Consider the following 17,609-nt stretch of genomic DNA (forward strand, 5'->3'; position numbering starts at 1 on the left):
CCACCACCACACCCACCACCACTACATCCACCACCACCACCCCATCCATCACCGCATCCACCACCACCACCCCATCCACCACCACTGCATGCATTCACCACCACCGCATCCACCACCACATCCACCATCACCACCTCATCCACCATCACCTCCACATCCACCATGACATCCACCGCCACATCCACCACCACCGCATCCACCACACCCACCACCCCTACATCCACCACCACATCCACTACAACCACCACCCCATCCACCACTACCACCACCACCCCATCCACCACTACCACCACCACCGCATCCACCACCACATCCACCACATCCACCGTCACCTCCACATCCACCATGACATCCACCGCCACATCCACCATGACATCCACATCCACCACCACCACATCCACCACACCCACCTACATCCACCACCACACCCACCTACATCCACCACCACATCCACCTCAACCACCATCCCATCCACCACTCCCACCACCACCGCATCCACCACCACCACCGCATCCACCACATCCACCATCACCTCCACATCCACCATCACCTCCACCGCCACATCCACCACCACATCCACCACCACCACATCCACCACCGCCACATCCACCACCACCACACCCACCACCACTAACTACATCCACAACCACCACCCCATCCACCACCACCGCATCCACCACCACCACCGCATCCACCATCACCACCGCATCCACCATCACCACATCCACCGCATCCACCACCACTGCATCCACCATCACCACCACATCCACCATGACATCCACCATCACCCCCACATCCACCATGACATCCACCACCACCGCATCCACCACCACCACCACACCCACCACCCCTACATCCACCACCCCATCCACCACTACCACCACCACCGCATCCACCACCGCATCCACCACCACCACCTCATCCACCACCACCACCACATCCACCTCCACATTCACCATGACATCCACGGCCACATCCACCATGACATCCACCACCACCACATCCACCACCACCACCGCCACATCCACCACCACATTCACCACCACCGCATCCACCAGCACCGCATCCACCACCACATCCACCGCATCCACCACCACATCCACCACCACCACCGCATCCACCACCACACCCATCACCATCAGTTCCACCACCACATCCACCACCACTTTCACCACATCCACCACATCTACCACCACATCCCCACCACATCCCCCACCTCCACCACCACCACATCCACCACCAACACCACATCTACCACCATCACCACCACATCCACCACCACCATCTCCACCACATCCACCATCACCACCACCACCACATCCACCACCACCATATCCCCCAGATCCACCACCACCACATCAATATGTGTGTGGCTCTGTGTGTGTGTGTAGGTGCAAACTGCAATGTTCTTGGATTTTCGTCACAATAAAATACACTGAACATAATCTTCACAAAAGTTATTTACAAACGTTTAAGCTATTGCCATTATAAATTACAATAATTTTTATTTAAGTATTAATTATTTACAAAATTAAAAGCCATTGTTATTTGTAATATCAATACATCTAAGTCACGTAAATACAACACACAATGCTATAGTTGTCGCATTTGCAAAAGTTAAAACTATTGACATTGTAACTGACAAAGCTATTAATGTTGCTACTTTCAAAACCAACACATAAATAAAAAAAAGTGTCCTTTACAATACCAATAGCTCAAACTTTCCTAATGCGAGACCTATTGCCTCACGCCTCACCCTCAACACCTCACCCTCACTCACTCTGACTCACCCTCACCCTCACTCACCCTCACTCACCCTCACTCACCCTCGACCCCTCACTCACCCTCACTCATCCTCAACACCTCACCCTCACCCTCATCCACCCTCAACTCCTCACCCTAACTCACAATAACACTCTCACCCTCACCCTCACTCACTCTCACTCACACTCACCCTCAACACCTCACTCACCCTCAACACCTCACTCACACTCAACTCCTCACTCACCCCCACCCTCACTCACCCTCAACACCTCACCCTCACACAGTGCAATAGGTCTCGCAGGATTTTTAGTTAAAGCTTTTACATTTGCTTATTGCTTTTTTGATTTGTAATTCTTTTGCATTGCCTACAAAAAAATAAAATGCAAAAGATTTACAACAAAAAACCTATAAACAATTCTAAAAGCACTAACTCTAATGCTGCGAGACCTATTGCATTTCTAATGCTTGTTTGTTTTTGTCTCTTGAGCTGTTTCAGCCTTACTTAAAGCAATCTATTTGTCACCCAACAGAACCAATTGTTTCTTAATCATTACTGATGCACTTTGCCCTGAGACCTTTAAGGGCTGCAGCACGTATTATGCCAACCTTAGAGGCCCTGTACCTTTACACACACACACACTGCCTTTGCAGGCTTTGTGTTTTAGTACAGAACAAAGTGAAGAGTCGACATGCCACACATTCCTGTGTGCCATGCCTACAACCCACTGTCCGGTCATAGATCAGCTCTAGCTGGGTGCCCTATAACAGTGGTAAGGGTACAGGTGCATGACCCCTATACCACTACAATGTTTGAGTCCATTCTCAGACAGTGTAAGTGCAGTGCTGCCAATAACGAGTATGTGGTGCTGGGAATTTGTTATTACGAACTCCACAGCACCATAATGGCTACACTGAAGACTGGGAAGTTTGGTATCAAACTTCTCAGCACATGAAACCCACACTGATGCCTGGGTGGGATTTAATTAAAAATGCACACCCAGGGCCTCTTAGAGATGCCCCCTGAAAAACGACCAGACTCTAGTGGGTTTCCTGACTGGTACACACCAGCCTGCCACCACGGGACATGTTTCAATCCCCCTAAGGAGGGAGCCGTTGCTCCCTGAGCCCAGAAACAAAGCCTTTCCTGGGCGGAGGTGTTCACACCTCCCCCATGTCAGGAAGAGCCATCTGTGGCAGGGGAGCTTCAAAGACCTGACAGCCTTTGTAATACGACCCCCAGCCTCTCCTGCCATCAGGAGCAGGCCCCCTTCCTCTTTCCCCTCCTTTTCGGCGGGAAGACAGGCAGGAAAAACTAGCCAGCCCAGAAGGTGTGCCCACCTCTGCCAACTCCACCCCACAGGTGGGGGAGGCAAGGTGAAGCCCTCTCTGTAAATGTAAATTGATACTTGTATAGCGCACTATTCACCCGCAAGGGTCTCAAGGCGCTTGTACGAATACCGCTGTGGAACCCATCCTGGCTTTCCCTGTGAGGCGTCCACTCCTGGGCACCCCCAAGGTGGAGGCGAGGCATCCTTAGCGTTGTGGGGGCCAATGTGGAGATTAAGCAAGCTATTGCCCAGAGTTGCAGAGTGGGACTCCATGATTGGAATAGGCACCGAGGCGAGAATTATCAGGTCCGTGGAATTTGAGAGCCCAAGACCCACTGAGGTGGGGAATTGAACCCTGGTCCCGGGCTAGATCTCTGCATCAGGGTCTGCGCTCTAATCATTGAGCCACACTTCTCCACTCTTCAGTGCCCACCATCATGCAGATGGCAGACACTCCCCTATCAGGATCAGGGATTGTGCTTACTTCCGCATGTGGGGTAAGCACACCCAGGGTGTAGTCTCATTAAGGTCAGAGACCCCTAAAGCTCCCCCTAAATAGAGTATTTAGTGGGCAGCCCTGAAACAAGAAGGCAGCTTCCAGCCAACTAACTAGAACAAGCATTTACAATTCAATAGGTCTTGCATTTGTGAGGGTTTCAGCTATTGGCATTGTAAATTACTGTCTTTCATTTATATGCTGCTTTTTAAAACCGATAAATTAAGAGCATTGGCATTTGAAAAACGCCAATAGCTCAAACTCTCAAAAATGCAAGACCCATTGCAAATGCTTTTTCTAAATATGATCGTACACCTCCCATCTGAAACGAATTACGGAATTAGGAAGTGCTCTGAACGGGTTTAAAAACAATGATAAGTGAGTTACCAACATGGAGAGACGCTGTCTCTCTTTCATTGCGCTATGTGCTTCACTACGCAAAGTATATCTTACTGCCACACCATAATGCAGGTCCTAACTACATGGGACGGAAAGTTATTATAAAACCTCAATACGTTATTGTGCAAGAACAACGCATGTATACACTAGCCCCCGTATTTACGGGAAGTTTATTTTGCTGCCACATATGTTGAGGTACATCCTAACTGCACGGGACGTAATGTCCTCGAGACGCTCCCCGTTCTCAAACACTTCAGTGTTTAACCGCGTCAAGACACCGCATCTGTGCACTAGCCCTCTAATTGACGTGATATATATTTGGCTATCACGCACAACCATGTACGTCCTAACCACAAACAAAGGACGGAACTTTATAAGACACTGCTAGTAAGGAATTAAAATGTCTTACTTTACTAAGATATTGTGCCTAAGCACTACACCCCCATCCCCAAGGCCAGAGCTTCCATAAGTAAGTCAACACCTACTTGTAAACAAGCATTTGCAATGCAATAAGTCGAATTGTATTGCAAATGGTTACGTTTAAAACTGAGCTTGGCGCAGCTTCAAGGACACCGTGGCTCAGTTTCTTTTTTTTTTTTCTTTAACACTGTGCGCAGTGTCCTTGAATGCGGGTGATGCGATCAATGTCAAAGTTAAAAACCTATATAAACAAACCGAACGCGGTGGTAAAGTACAAAAAAAGAAACTGTGCGGTGTCCCTGAAGTGGACGTTGCGCTCAACATAAATGGTAATTATAAATAAAGTAAGCGCAGTGTCCCTAGCGGTAATAATAATATTAGTGTCCCTAAAGTAATAAAAAGGATACAATTTTGAGCACATAGCGCTGCAGCTGCTATTGTCCCCATCAGTGTCCATTTTAAAAATAGTGCTCATCTATCAGATAAAGCCCACAGTGTAACGTAGCAAGGAAACGATCCAGTCTGGATGGACGGTCCCAAAAGGAGACAGGAGAGTAACAAAGAGGCCTCATTTTCAATCAGAAGCCAGCGTTTACCATAATCGATAAAGCAGCACAACAACCGCGAGGCACGCTGCACCCTCCCTTCAATTTAGATTCCAGATTGATTCGGGTTGTACAAATTATTTGGATGCCCTAAAGCAGGGCTTTATAGAGGACTTCAAAAGGGTTTATAGAGGACTTCAAAAGACTGGCCTCTTAGCGGAAGCTACATCAACCAGGTCATATTACCAGCCCAGTTTGAATGCTCAACACACTTGTGATGCCACTGCGGCACAAGGATTTGGTTGCCTTACCCCATCCTGAAGACTCGCAGTTGAGGTCCAAATCGCCCTCATTGCATTAATTGAGTTGAAACGTCTACGCTCTACTCCCACACAAGGACTTCTCCCAGCTCAATTTCCGATTTTGAATTGTTGCAAAAGAATTGTGTATATAAAAAGTATTATAAAAATGTTTCTTACTGGACAGGTCTCTTTGTACTGGTCTTATTTACCAGTTTGTTCTTGAAAATATCTGTATTGTGTATTCCTCTAACAAGTCACCTTCATTTGCACTTACCTATCACGAGCACGCCCATTCCCGCTTCTTTCCCTTTTTTGCATCCTTATATCAAATACTTAATTGTGATTTGGATTCTAAATATATAGAATAAACAGACCTAATTTGATTATAACTGTTCTGGCGCTCCTGTTTCACATTCATTGTATGTTGTTAAATATATTCTTGGAACATAGTGTCTTCCCACATGGTATTAAATACCAGTGTTGAATATGTATGCAACACACTAGATAATTCTGAATTTATTTTGCTTCAAAAGAAGTCACGGACCAATACCCTTTCATTCCCGCATTGTACCCAGGTCTGGTGATGTTTTTGGGTTACCCCATTATTTGTAATGCATTAAAAAAGATGGGCGGGGATTCAACTCCACTTCTAAAACCTACCATACTACAATAAGCCTTGCAGAACAAGCAACGCATGTGCACTGCACCGCTAGGCGCAAAACATAAAAAGGACGAAAGACGCCCAGCAGAGGAGACCACAGAGAACAACTGACTCGGCCCCAGCCCTACTGGCCCGTCTGCAGTTTCCAGACCCCCTACGCAAAAAATCGTCTTGTCCTGCAGCCAGGGACCTCCAGAACCCCTGGGAGGACTGACTGCCTTCAACAAAAAACCGGATCTCCTGTGAACAGCAGCTCTGTTCAGAAAGAAAAACTAAAAGACTGAGCCTGCGGAGGAAGAAGAAACCAGACACCTGGAACCACCACTGCACCCGTCGCCTACAGCCCGAGAGAGTGGCCCACCGGTCCCAGTGAGGTCCCCCAGCGCTCCAGAGTCCGCTTCCACAGTGGGGTGACCCCTCCAGGACGCCACCTGCATCCTCTGAACCAAGACACCCACAACCGCGAGTGGCCTGGTAAAGTGAAATTCAACCTCAAAAGACACCCCTGCATCCAGCCGCCATGGAAAAAAAAGAACCTGAGGTGCACCTACGTCCCCGAGCCCTCCAACTTACCTGCCCAGCTGTTGGTTCCTACCGAAGTCATCCTGGTCCGAGCCTGCAGCTGAAAACCAAAACCAAAAATCCCCATTGAGAACAGAGCACCCGACGGCAAAACAGCAACCAGCACCTAGTCGCCCCTGCGCTGCTGCAGGTGCACTTTTTGTGCTAAACAGGATGCCCTTTTGACCTGAGCCTAACACCAGGAGCTTGGCTCCCACCACCTTGTAGCCTGCTCATCAGCAGCCACCAACCAGAGGCTCCCTATCCCCCATTGGATAACATGGGGCTTCAGCACTCTGCACCCAGCCGCTCTAGTGCCCCCTGAGGGTGTAACCAGAGTGTATCCTTGATCCTGGGGGACCCCCGAGTCTAACCCCAGAACACCAACTCCCACAACCAAGTACTTACCTTAAAACCTATGACACTATTTTCCTTTATAGGGAAACTTTGACTATTTTTCAGTGAAAAGTTTCTAAGTGTGGAGTTGGAAAACCTAAAGAAATTCTTTAAAATTGTTCTACTGAACAAAAATGATTTTACTTACATGTTTACAGGACATGCCCCAGAGTAGTATCCAGGTATACTACTCGGAGTAAGAAAAGCAATCTAAAAAGTAACTTGCCTGGTACTTTAGTGAAAAGCCCATTCAAGTCTAAGTACTGTATTTACAAAGTATTGTATTTCTCTGCACGCATACTGTAAGTCAAAACAAAATGCATATACAATTACAATTCAAACTGTTTACAAACTGCATTACTACTGTAAAGTATTTATTGCTTACCTGTGCCAGGCTTGCTTGGTTCTAGAAAATAAAGTAACTAAAAGAAGATTTGTATACAAAAAGAATTGGACGAAAGTTCAGACTTTGAGTGTGAGAATTCATTTGCTGACTGAGTGTGCACAACAAATGCTTAACACTGTCCTCAGAAACGGCCTTACTGCTCGACCACACTACCACAAATAGTGAGGTGCTATCTAAATTTACCTCTGCCTACCTTTGGGGTTCCACTGGACTCTCTGCACACTATACCTCACTTTGGTATAGTGTATACAGAACCAGCTTCCTACAATTATGCATAACTGTTTTAAAACCAGCATATCAAAAACGAATTCTGGTTTAGAGTAGAAGTCAGCAATAAGACCTTCTGAAACATGTGGCTTAAGAGGGCTTGTTGGAACAGAGCTCATAATTAACTATCGTACTACAGGATCTGGCAGATGTAGCACCAAAAACCTGTTACTCTAGCAACATAAAATTAGTTCTGCAGGTTAAAAAAACACATAGTGTAACACACAACAGAAAATAGTAATAAAAATATGTACAGACCCCCCTCACCTCCTTCTTCACCACACGCATGGACAAAATTTTGTCAACAATGGCTGCGTCCTCTTCACTGGGGTTTTCCTGTAAGAAAATGTTAACATTAGTAAGTCCTTTCTGTCATTCGAAACTAGAGAGTCCCAGAACATTTAAACAGTATGCTTCTGGCTCATCAAACTTTCATGTTTACAGTATTCCCTGCATAGATTATGTTACCCCGGTCCCCACTACATTGAAATAAAACTGCATTGATTTTTCTACTGCAACAACATCACTAAGATCTTACTATACTTTACTGCTGTCCCAAACCAACTACCTCAACACTACAACTTGCTTAACATTTTTTATTACAATTTTATTATTTCACTTTGATACAAACCTTAACCTTTGAATTTATTAAAATATTCAACAAACATTTACCCTATCCATTAATAAATCCATTATCACAATATTTAATCAAATGTAAAATAAGACCCAGCCTCTTAACTAATTATTACATGCTTTTATATTACATAATTACCTATACCCATCTCAATTTTTATTCTAATTTTGATCATTTAACAATCACAATGCCACCCTTAACCCTCTACCTAAATTTAAAGCAATCCTAACTATAATTATTAACATCGATATAACAAAGAGTAAGCACACTACTGGCTCTTAATTTTAACTGATTTAATTAAGAATCTATTATATTACTAATCACATCAGTTTATCGCACTAGTATGGTATTATAATAATCTAATCCTAATTTCAATCTAGTCCTTAATTAAAATTTAAACTTAAGGACATAAAAAAGGATTCACATGAAATAAATAAAAATAACAATTAATTTGCAATAAATAAAAATCACTATTCCCTATCCTTTAAAAAATGTAAATAAAATTGGCACTGGTATTACATGTACTGGTTACATCAATGTATTGTCTTCAAAGCAGAGGGAATATACACTTAGAAAGTTACAGGAACAGTGGGCTAAGGGTTAAAGTGATGACGAGTCAAGAAGAACAAGTTACTTACTTTTGGTAATGCTCCTTCTGATCAATAGCTTAACAGCGGATTTCTAACCTTAAGAATATCCCTAGGTGCCAGACAGGAACCCATACATGCCAAGAGACCCGATTCAGATGGGAGGCTACACAATTTGAAGCCCAAAACGGCTTTATTTTACTTGTCTGCCGCCTGAAAGTATCTCTCCTTCAGTAGTAATCAATGGGAAAAGCCATTCTGCCAATTTATTTTTCAAAATGTCCCACTCACTTGTTCTGAAATGATGGCCTGTTTGGGATCTGGAAAAATGATCAGCAGAACCCCTGCACTCCAGTACTAGTTGGCACTCGGAGTCTGCTTCGACTACGCTCAACCCCGGAAGGGACGACTAGAGCACATATAAGCACAATCCAAGCGTGCAGGGCCCAGAAACTAATTTCTAATGCCAGTGTGCAGCACAATAACTTGAGACCATTGTATTAATAGTTATTTTTTATGCAACTTGAAATGTGCACAGCTTTCCCTATGCTTTTCTTGGTGCAGGTCAGATGCAGGTAAGGTTTCCAAGTACATTAAACTTAAAATAGCCAGCCAGGTCTTCAGGCTTTTGCGAAAGGTAAGTAGTGAATTGCAATTTTTTAAAACTTCAGGCAGAGTTTTCCACAGTTTTGGGCCTAGGTAGGCAAAAGAGCTGCCTTTAATGCGAGTTATACGAAATATACTTGTGAATGGTTGTTGGAAGGCGCCTTTTAAGACTTTAAGAGCTTAAGGGCCAAGGAACAAAGAACCACCAGCAGTTCGGTTTTACCTGCCCTGGTGTGTCCAGGTGCAGAGTTGCTGGTCGCATTGGTAGACTTGAGCGCTAAACGTTGAAGTCAAAGGAAGGGTACTTGTAACAAATAGGCTGCAAGTGGGTTAAGTCCAGCAGAACCCAAAGGGAGGATCGGCTCGTTAGGGTCTCTGACGCAAGGATACAGTCTGTTTCTGTGGATCTAGGCTAGGGAGGGGGGGGGGGCTCGGTTGTAGAGGTGTTTTGGCCAGGGGGATGATTGAGTTTTAGGCTTTCACGGTTGTCCTCAGTTTTGCAGAGGATGGGAAAACAGGACAGCTAGGCCACTCAATTAGCGGGTCTAGCTGCCTTGAAGTCCCTTGGCATGTAGATAAGTCTTCCTCAGTGGTGGTGCCCAGGCTGGACACAAATAAGCCTTTGTTGATGCAGGTACTCTGGTTATTGGTGCCCCTTCTAGCATCTCGAAACTCGAGTACGAGAAGGAGCGGACATCCTACACCCACAAAGACTGCCTCCCTCGATGGGCCAACTGGCAAACACCATGGAGTACCAGCCAGATGAGATCGGAGCCTGCAGATGCAGGGGAATGGATCCTTCACCCCATGGGAGATGCTAAGTGGTTGCTGAAGCGCTTGACAGTCATCCAAGGGTTTGGGAAGTTGCACAGCTTTTAGACGAGACGAGTCGAGTCTTTGCAATGGACGAGGTACCTGCAGAAAGGCAGCATTGGATGATATTTCTGGGCAGGTCCTCTGTTCTCGCAGTGATGCCTCATCGTTGTCCTTATTCTGTTCCTAGGTAGACTAATCGGAAGCTCTGGTGTCTGGGTACCCCTGAATACTGAATTTAGGGGTGTTTAGGGTAGTGTAGGGCAGTAGCCAATGGGCTACCTACCCTTGGGTGTCAGGAACCCCAATATGACCACTTCTATGAGAGGAGAGGGCCAGTTACTTGTTTTGCCAAAACAAAGATGGAAAAACCCTTCGACTGTCCGCTTCAGTTGGCCCACATTAGCTGTTTGCCTAGCTAGCCTGTGTGACATGTCTTCTGACTAGCTAATTTTCCACCTGCTCTGGTGCCAAATGGGCCCCAGGGCAGGGATGGCATTCCCCAGGTCTGGGGGGAAGATAGGGTGGCATACCAAAGGCGGCAGATACTTTGAACCCTCTGGTCTTCATAGGCTAAAACACTAGCCATCCTGCTGGACATATTCCTCCGGACCAGGCTTTTTTTCTGTCCTCCGACAGCGGGCTCACACCTACAAGGAGGTCAGAAACTAGACTTTGGTGGCAGGGTGAGTGATACCAGTCAGCCAACACACCAGAGGACTAGTAGGTTTTCAGGGGGCACCCCTAATGTGAACTCTGGGTGCATGTTACAAATCTGATACTGACATCAGTATAGATTTATTGAGATAAGGTGTTTGATACCAAACGCCAATATTTTCAGAGAATTCATTATGTAGCTGGGTAACTCTTAATTACCAGTGCCCAGTAAGATGACTTCCTGATCACTTGCAATCCTTAGCAATGGAACTAGGGATACATCTGTTCACGTACATTTGCCCTCAAAAGGACCATAATGCACCCTTCCGTAAGGATCTGAGGTCTGCTGTAGAGGTGACTTACATATAATACATGCAATGTATAGGGGAATGGCACACAGTGAACATGCCATGTTGTGTTTTCAGAATGGGTTGCATGATTTCACAAATTCTGCAATGGAAGTCTGCATGCAGTTTTTGTGGGGGTCCTTTTGAGTGGCATAATACATACTTCAGCCCAAAGGGACCTTCTTTAGTACCCACGCCCTGGGTACCATAGGTAACATTTACCAGGGACTTACAAGGGGGCTGAAGTCCTTACCAATTGGGGAACAATTGAGCAGGTTGCAGTTTTAAGGGAAAGAGCACGGACATCGAGGCCTCTTTAGCAAGGACCCAGTGAAAATGCAGTCAAGAACATCAGTACCAGTGTGCAAAAAGTGGGGCCAACCATATTAAAAAACAAGGCACTTTCCTACAGAAGGGCAACAAAAGTCCATAATTTCCTGTGTCACATCCAAGGATATGAGAGATTGCATGCACATCTACTGCACTATAAACCAGTTATCACAGGTAATTTACGTTTTCTTTTTGCAGCATGTGCAGCAGTAAATCACAATCTGTGCATAGAATGAAAAGCAGTAACTCAGCTATAAACCGGTAGCATAAGAGAATATGGAGGGGGGGGGGGGGGGGGGGGGGGGGGCTTGGAAAAAGAAAATTTGACTCACTCAAGTACGCTTCTTTTTGGGTCTGCATATCTATATACAAAGTAATGATTAGTAAAGGTATGGAGTTTGCATCAAATGAAGAAGTTATTTACCTTTGTAACTATGTATCTGGTAGAGACACAGTCTAGCCTTCACTTAGAATATCCCCAGGCGTCAGACTGGATCTGGAGAATCTTCAGCAGTACCTCTGTGCGCCGGGGAACAGCATTGCATGGCTCTGTCCGGACGTCAATGGACCCATACAAGTCACTCACGGTGGGCTCGTGTCAGTTTTCTAGTGAGAAGTTTTTCTGCGCCACAACGCAGAGCCACAACCAGGTGAGTGTGTTATCAATGTGCAAAAAAAGATCAAAAATCTTTGAAACAACAATGACAAGTAATCATAGAATGATGAAAAACATCACCATGTCTATCAATGAATGAGTACTTCATACTGTAAGACACTGAAGAGGGGAGAGCAGAGCACTCGCCCCTAGAAACATTGTTGCAGAAGCGAAGAGCCATGCCTTCCTATGAGGCAAAGCGGCATTGAAGATGAATGACATGGCAAACTATAGGCAGCCTGCAATCACAGAATGTAGCTGTAACAGGCAACATAACTGAAACATGACTCATGGAAATTGACCACAGTTCTGCAACAGAGACTGTACAAACATACACCCCATAAATGACATATTGACTGTAGATTAGTCAAATAGACCCTAAAGTAATTAACCGCACAACAGTCAAGGAAACCCCAATTAATGGTTAAAAGATAGAAGAGTGGGGCGTGGCCAAGATGGTGACCTGAGCGGCAGCAACCCTTTGTGGCTCCCCGCTTCTGTCCCCTTTACCGGCCCTAAACTCGCTATTTCACCCCAGCGTGGCGAGTTTGGGGGCAGGGGGTGCGACGGCTGTCTAGTGTTCGCCTGGGAAGCGTGTGGAGTGCGAAGGAACCACTCTGCATGCGGCGGGCGGCGTTCGGCCCCAGCATCATGGCGGCAGCGAGACCCGGGCATTGAGAAGCAGCCGCCCTGCCAGATTGGACCCCACGGTCTGGGACAGTTGCGGTGTCTTGCAGACTCCAGTGGCGGTGATCCGGCGGACCTTGGCCCAGAGAAGCGGTGGTAGTGGCCAGGGAGCTGCTGGCAGCAAGTCGAAGCGCCTGGCGGTGGATTTGGGCCTTCGGCGGCTCCATGATTCCAGAGCTCCCGGAGCCCGAGCCTTCGCTGCTAAGGGAGCCGCGGCTGTGCAGCGGTGGATGGGCTGCCTGCATAGCTGGCGACGCCGGGGTCCAGGTCAGCGGGATTCAGGCAGTCACGAAGCTCCAGACCGGGGATTGGGGGCCTACGTATCGAGCCCGGTGGTGGCTCTCCCAGACACCCGGGGGCGGTCGCGTGGTGGAGGGACTTGACCCGCGGCCCCCCCGCCCCGGCACCCATCGAGAGAGTGTGACCGGAGGGAAGAGAGAGACTCACGGATCCCGGCGGAGGCGCAGGCTAGGGAGCCATTTTGTGAGGTGCCATTGCAAGGGAGATGCAGCGGCCTAGGGCGAACAGCTGGGGGTGCCCCCGGGGCATCCAGAAGTAGCGACGGCTTAAAGCAGCTGGGCAGGCGGTGGCTGAAACAGCGGCAAGTGAGGGCTACCATAAGACTCCAAGATGTGGTCAAGGGCAGGAATAGCCATCGGATGCCGGGGGGGGGGGGGGGCAACCTAAGACTTACTCCGGGACCAGACGATAGTACTGCTGGAGGCGTTTGCCCCGAAGCATACGGCCTGGTGAATCCCTACCTGTGGGGGGTGAGGACTGTGTGGGCTTTGAGACTGCCAGAAAGTGGCCTACGACAGCTGGTTGATTGGATTTGGTCCCTGGGGGGAGGGGGGGGGGGGGGGGGGAGACTTGCTGGTCCCAACGTGTTATCTAGAAGCCACGCCGGTTTTCCTCTCTCGAGAGCCTTATGGAGGTACACTAGAGGACTTGGGGGCCTGCTGGGCGATGTGGCCGGAGTGGAAGTCTCGGGTACGGCACGCAACGGCAGGACGAAGATCGTTAGCAGGGCCGCTCTGTGACGGCACTGATTGACGCACTCTCGGCCCATTGGCACCTATTTGCGGCATGGCAACGCCAGGAAGAAGGGGGAGAGATCCCGCAGGGACATAATCAAATAACCCCCCCGCAGGAGAGGCAGGAGGAGCGTCTCAAACTACTGCAAGGTCACAATAAGTCTTAGCGGACACGGCGACCCCTGTCACTAGTGAGTTTCTGGAGGCTCCGTTTAATACCCTACAGGACGATTTTCGGTCCTTAAAAAAAGATGTGGCGGGTGAAGTCAGGGAAATCCGCCAAGAGGTCGAGGGGCTGGTAGAGCGGGTGGCTGCTGTAGAAGAGGGGACGCACTCTTATTGTGGGGACATTGAAGCCCTACAGCAGGAAATTATACGCCTCAAGGATCAACAGCTGGACCTTCAAGCACACGCCGAGGGCCTTGAAAACACGTCCCGACGCAATAATATCCGCGTCAGAGGGGTCCCATCGCACGAAGAAGGATCGGAAATGGTGGGTTACCTACAAGGCCTCTTCAGAGACATTTTGGGCGAGGACACCGACTGACATTCGCATCGATCGGGCGCACCGGGTAGGCCTGGGTAGACGAGCGCCAGCCCCTCCTCCTGACATATTGGCTTTTCTGCTGAACTTTGTGTTGAAGGACCGCACATTGCGATAGGCCCGTAAGAAGCTGCCTCTTCAATACCTTGGCCACCTGGTTGCCCTGTTTCATGACCTTGCTTCCATCAATCTACAGAAAAGAAAGGTCTTTAAAGATGTGACATCCTATTTAAGGGACAAAGGGGTGCCTTACTCATGGGGTCACCCCTTTCACATTATCTTCAAGTGGAATGGCAAGCTGCAGCAGCTCCGATCCCTCCAAGAAACTTGTGAGCTGCTGGGCATCGAGGTTCCAGAACGCAAACCATCACCTCCACCGACCAAACGATCATCAAAAGACGGTTGGTAGACTGAACCGCCGCTCTCCTAAAACTGTTGTGAAGCCTGATTCTCAGGCGTTGTCCCAAGAAAGAGAAGCAGCCCTGGAGGCGGTGAAGCGAGACACCTCCTGCACAGAGTGAGCAAGTAGAATCGGCTGGGGTGTGCGTAGCATGAAGACCTAGCTTGCCGGGGGAGAGGGAGGGGGTGGGAGGCTCGGACTCCACGTGGACCACTTCTACTCTTCGCTCTTCCACATGCTTGTGACCTAAGACTACAGGCGCGGGACAATGGGGAAAGGTTGGGATGGCATTGTTGGGGATAGGGAGGGGGGCAGGGGGAGTTGGGAGGGGGTGCTCGCGGTTGGGTTAGGGGGGAGGGGGGACTGGCAGGGGGTCGGAGGGAAGGGATGGGTGGTGGTGTGGAGACAGTGTGTCGCTTTTGGGGTAGGCGGGTAGCGAGGTTTCAGCACAGTGGAGCTCATGCATTGCCGAGGCCGACGCACAAGCAGCTAGTACCACTCCCTGTCAAGAGACACTGTAGAGCAACGCATATTGATGTAACTTCCTATGACACAAGTCCTAACGCTTAATGTGAAGGGGCTGAATAAACCCATTAAGAGACGCGCGATCCTGAGCTATCTTGAGAATTCGGGGCCGCCATCTGTTTATTGCAGGAGACGCACTTAATGCCTAAAGACTGGTACCGCATGAGGTGTTGGGCCTTTTCTCAGCAGTTTTATTCCTCTATGCGGGACAAGAGGGGGGGGGGGGCGATACTCCTGGCAAAGCACTTTAAGGGCAGGGTCGGGGATAAAATGGCAGACACGAAGGGCAGAGCTTTGGCATACAGATTTTGGATGGGGGATACTTCGGTGGTCATAGGTTTAATTTATGCCCCTAACTTTGGGCAGTAGCCCTTTCTCATCGACTTGATTTCCGGCATTTTTTGTCACCGGGACAGGCGGGTCTTGTTGAGAGGAGATCTCAACATAGTTATGGATCCAGACAAGGACAGGTCAGGGCAAAGGACATGGGCAGGTCGGGGTGGGGGCGGACAGGCTCCGAGATAGCTGCTTGGTGGACATCTGGAGGGCAGCTCATCCTCACAGCACGCAATACTTCTTTTATTCCGATGTCCACCGCACGTACGCGCGCCTTGATCACTTTATAGGCTCTTCCGAACTTAATTCCCTGGCCCGTGTTGTCGAAATTGTCCCAGCGGCGTTGTCGGACCACGACGCGGTGATGCTGACCCTCAATTGGCTTTTCTTAAAGCCAAAACCGGGGAAGTGGCGCCTAGGGGAGTCTCTGCTGCAGAAGCCGGACGCCCGCCGGCAACTGCAAAAATGCCTGACCAACTACTTGGCATCCAACGATATCACCGGCACTCCTTTGCCATCCCTTTAGGGGGCACTCAAAGCCACGATGAGAGGCAAGCTTATCGCGATTTTGGCAGCAGACAACCAGGCGCGCCGGGAAAAGAGAGGAGTTGTGGGCTAAGGTGTTGGAACTTGAGGGTCAAACATTCCTATTACATAGGTGGTGATCTACCGGGAAACTTCTTGCTAGCAAACTAATGGAACGCACAGAGCGCTCCAGGTTCGACACGCGGTCCACACTGCGGCTGGGGATAGTATCGAACAGATCGAGGAAGCCTTCCGTGTTTTTTATGCTTTCTTGCATAGCAAAGACCCATCCATTGATGGTGCAGGTCCGGAATACCGCCATCAATGCTTCAGCGGCGGCGGCGCTTGATGCGCCTATTAGGGCCGAGGAGGTGATTAGTACGATAGCGCGCCTTACACCGTTGAAATCGCTGGGCCCGGACGGGTTCTCTGCGGGTTTTTTTAACCCCATCTGCCAGTCCCTAGCGCCGGTGCCGACGCGTTTGTAGAATTAATTTCAAGGCCCAGGGTCGATTCCGGCGGAGATGCTGGAAGCCGACGTCATGGTTCTTCCTAAGCCTGGGAAGGACCCCACTCAGTGCACTGCATATAGGCCAATCTCCCTTCTTAACCTCGATTTGAAGATATTCACTGGTGTTCTGGCTGCTAGGTTGGGCCCGCGCCTGCCAGGTTTAATTGAACCGATCAGTCGGGCGTTATCCCTAATAGACAAAGCAGCGATAATACCAAGAGAATCATGCATTTAATAGATAAAGCCCATTACATGGCCTGGATGCCCTGGCGCTCTCGATCGATGCCGAAAAGGCATTTGATCAGGTGGACTGGGGGTTCTTTGATACAACACTGGCTCATTTCGGGGTGGGCGAACGTTTCCGGGCGACTGCCGCCTTCCGGCGCTGGAAAGCGCATCCCTATCGTAGTTGGGTAGGGCGGCTGCAGTGAAAATGTCCATATTGCTTAAAATTTTGTATATCTTTCAGACTATCCCCGTCACACCCCCGCTACACTATATACCTGCACTGCAGTCCGAGATCCACCGTTTTATCTGGGCCGGGAAACGTCTGAGGCTTCGTCGTGATATCGCCTATCGCCCTCCGGAGGAGGGAGGTCTAGGGATTCCTCATGTTTTGACATACTTCCAGGCGACCCTGCTCCGTTACTTGGTAGAATGGAGCAGACCTGAATACGAAAAGAGATGGCTTTTTCAAGACAGAGCCATGGCCCGCTTCTCTCTGTGAAAGATCCATTTTCTAAAACCGTCCGACAGCCCCTCGCACATGAGGAAATCTCCGATCACCCGCTCAGTGATGCGCGTCTGGGATTCGGTTGCTATACGACGGAGTCTCACATCCTTTCCCTCGCCCCTTACTCCTCTTTTCGACAA

At 48.7% G+C, this 17,609-nt stretch overlaps 1 protein-coding gene across 1 annotated transcript in view; it reads right to left on the bottom strand.

Annotated features, from left to right (window-relative positions):
• CHD8 (chromodomain helicase DNA binding protein 8) overlaps positions 1-17,609 on the bottom strand; it is a 911,220-nt gene that overhangs the window by 707,538 nt on the left and 186,073 nt on the right. The window contains exon 7 of the mRNA XM_086919771.1: positions 7,804-7,881. Coding sequence (XP_086775897.1) covers positions 7,804-7,881 — 78 coding nt within the window. The remainder of the gene's footprint in view (positions 1-7,803; positions 7,882-17,609) is intronic.

This window comes from Lissotriton vulgaris, chromosome 5 (genome assembly GCF_964263255.1).
Source record: "Lissotriton vulgaris chromosome 5, aLisVul1.2, whole genome shotgun sequence".
Taxonomy (NCBI): Eukaryota; Metazoa; Chordata; class Amphibia; order Caudata; family Salamandridae; genus Lissotriton; species Lissotriton vulgaris.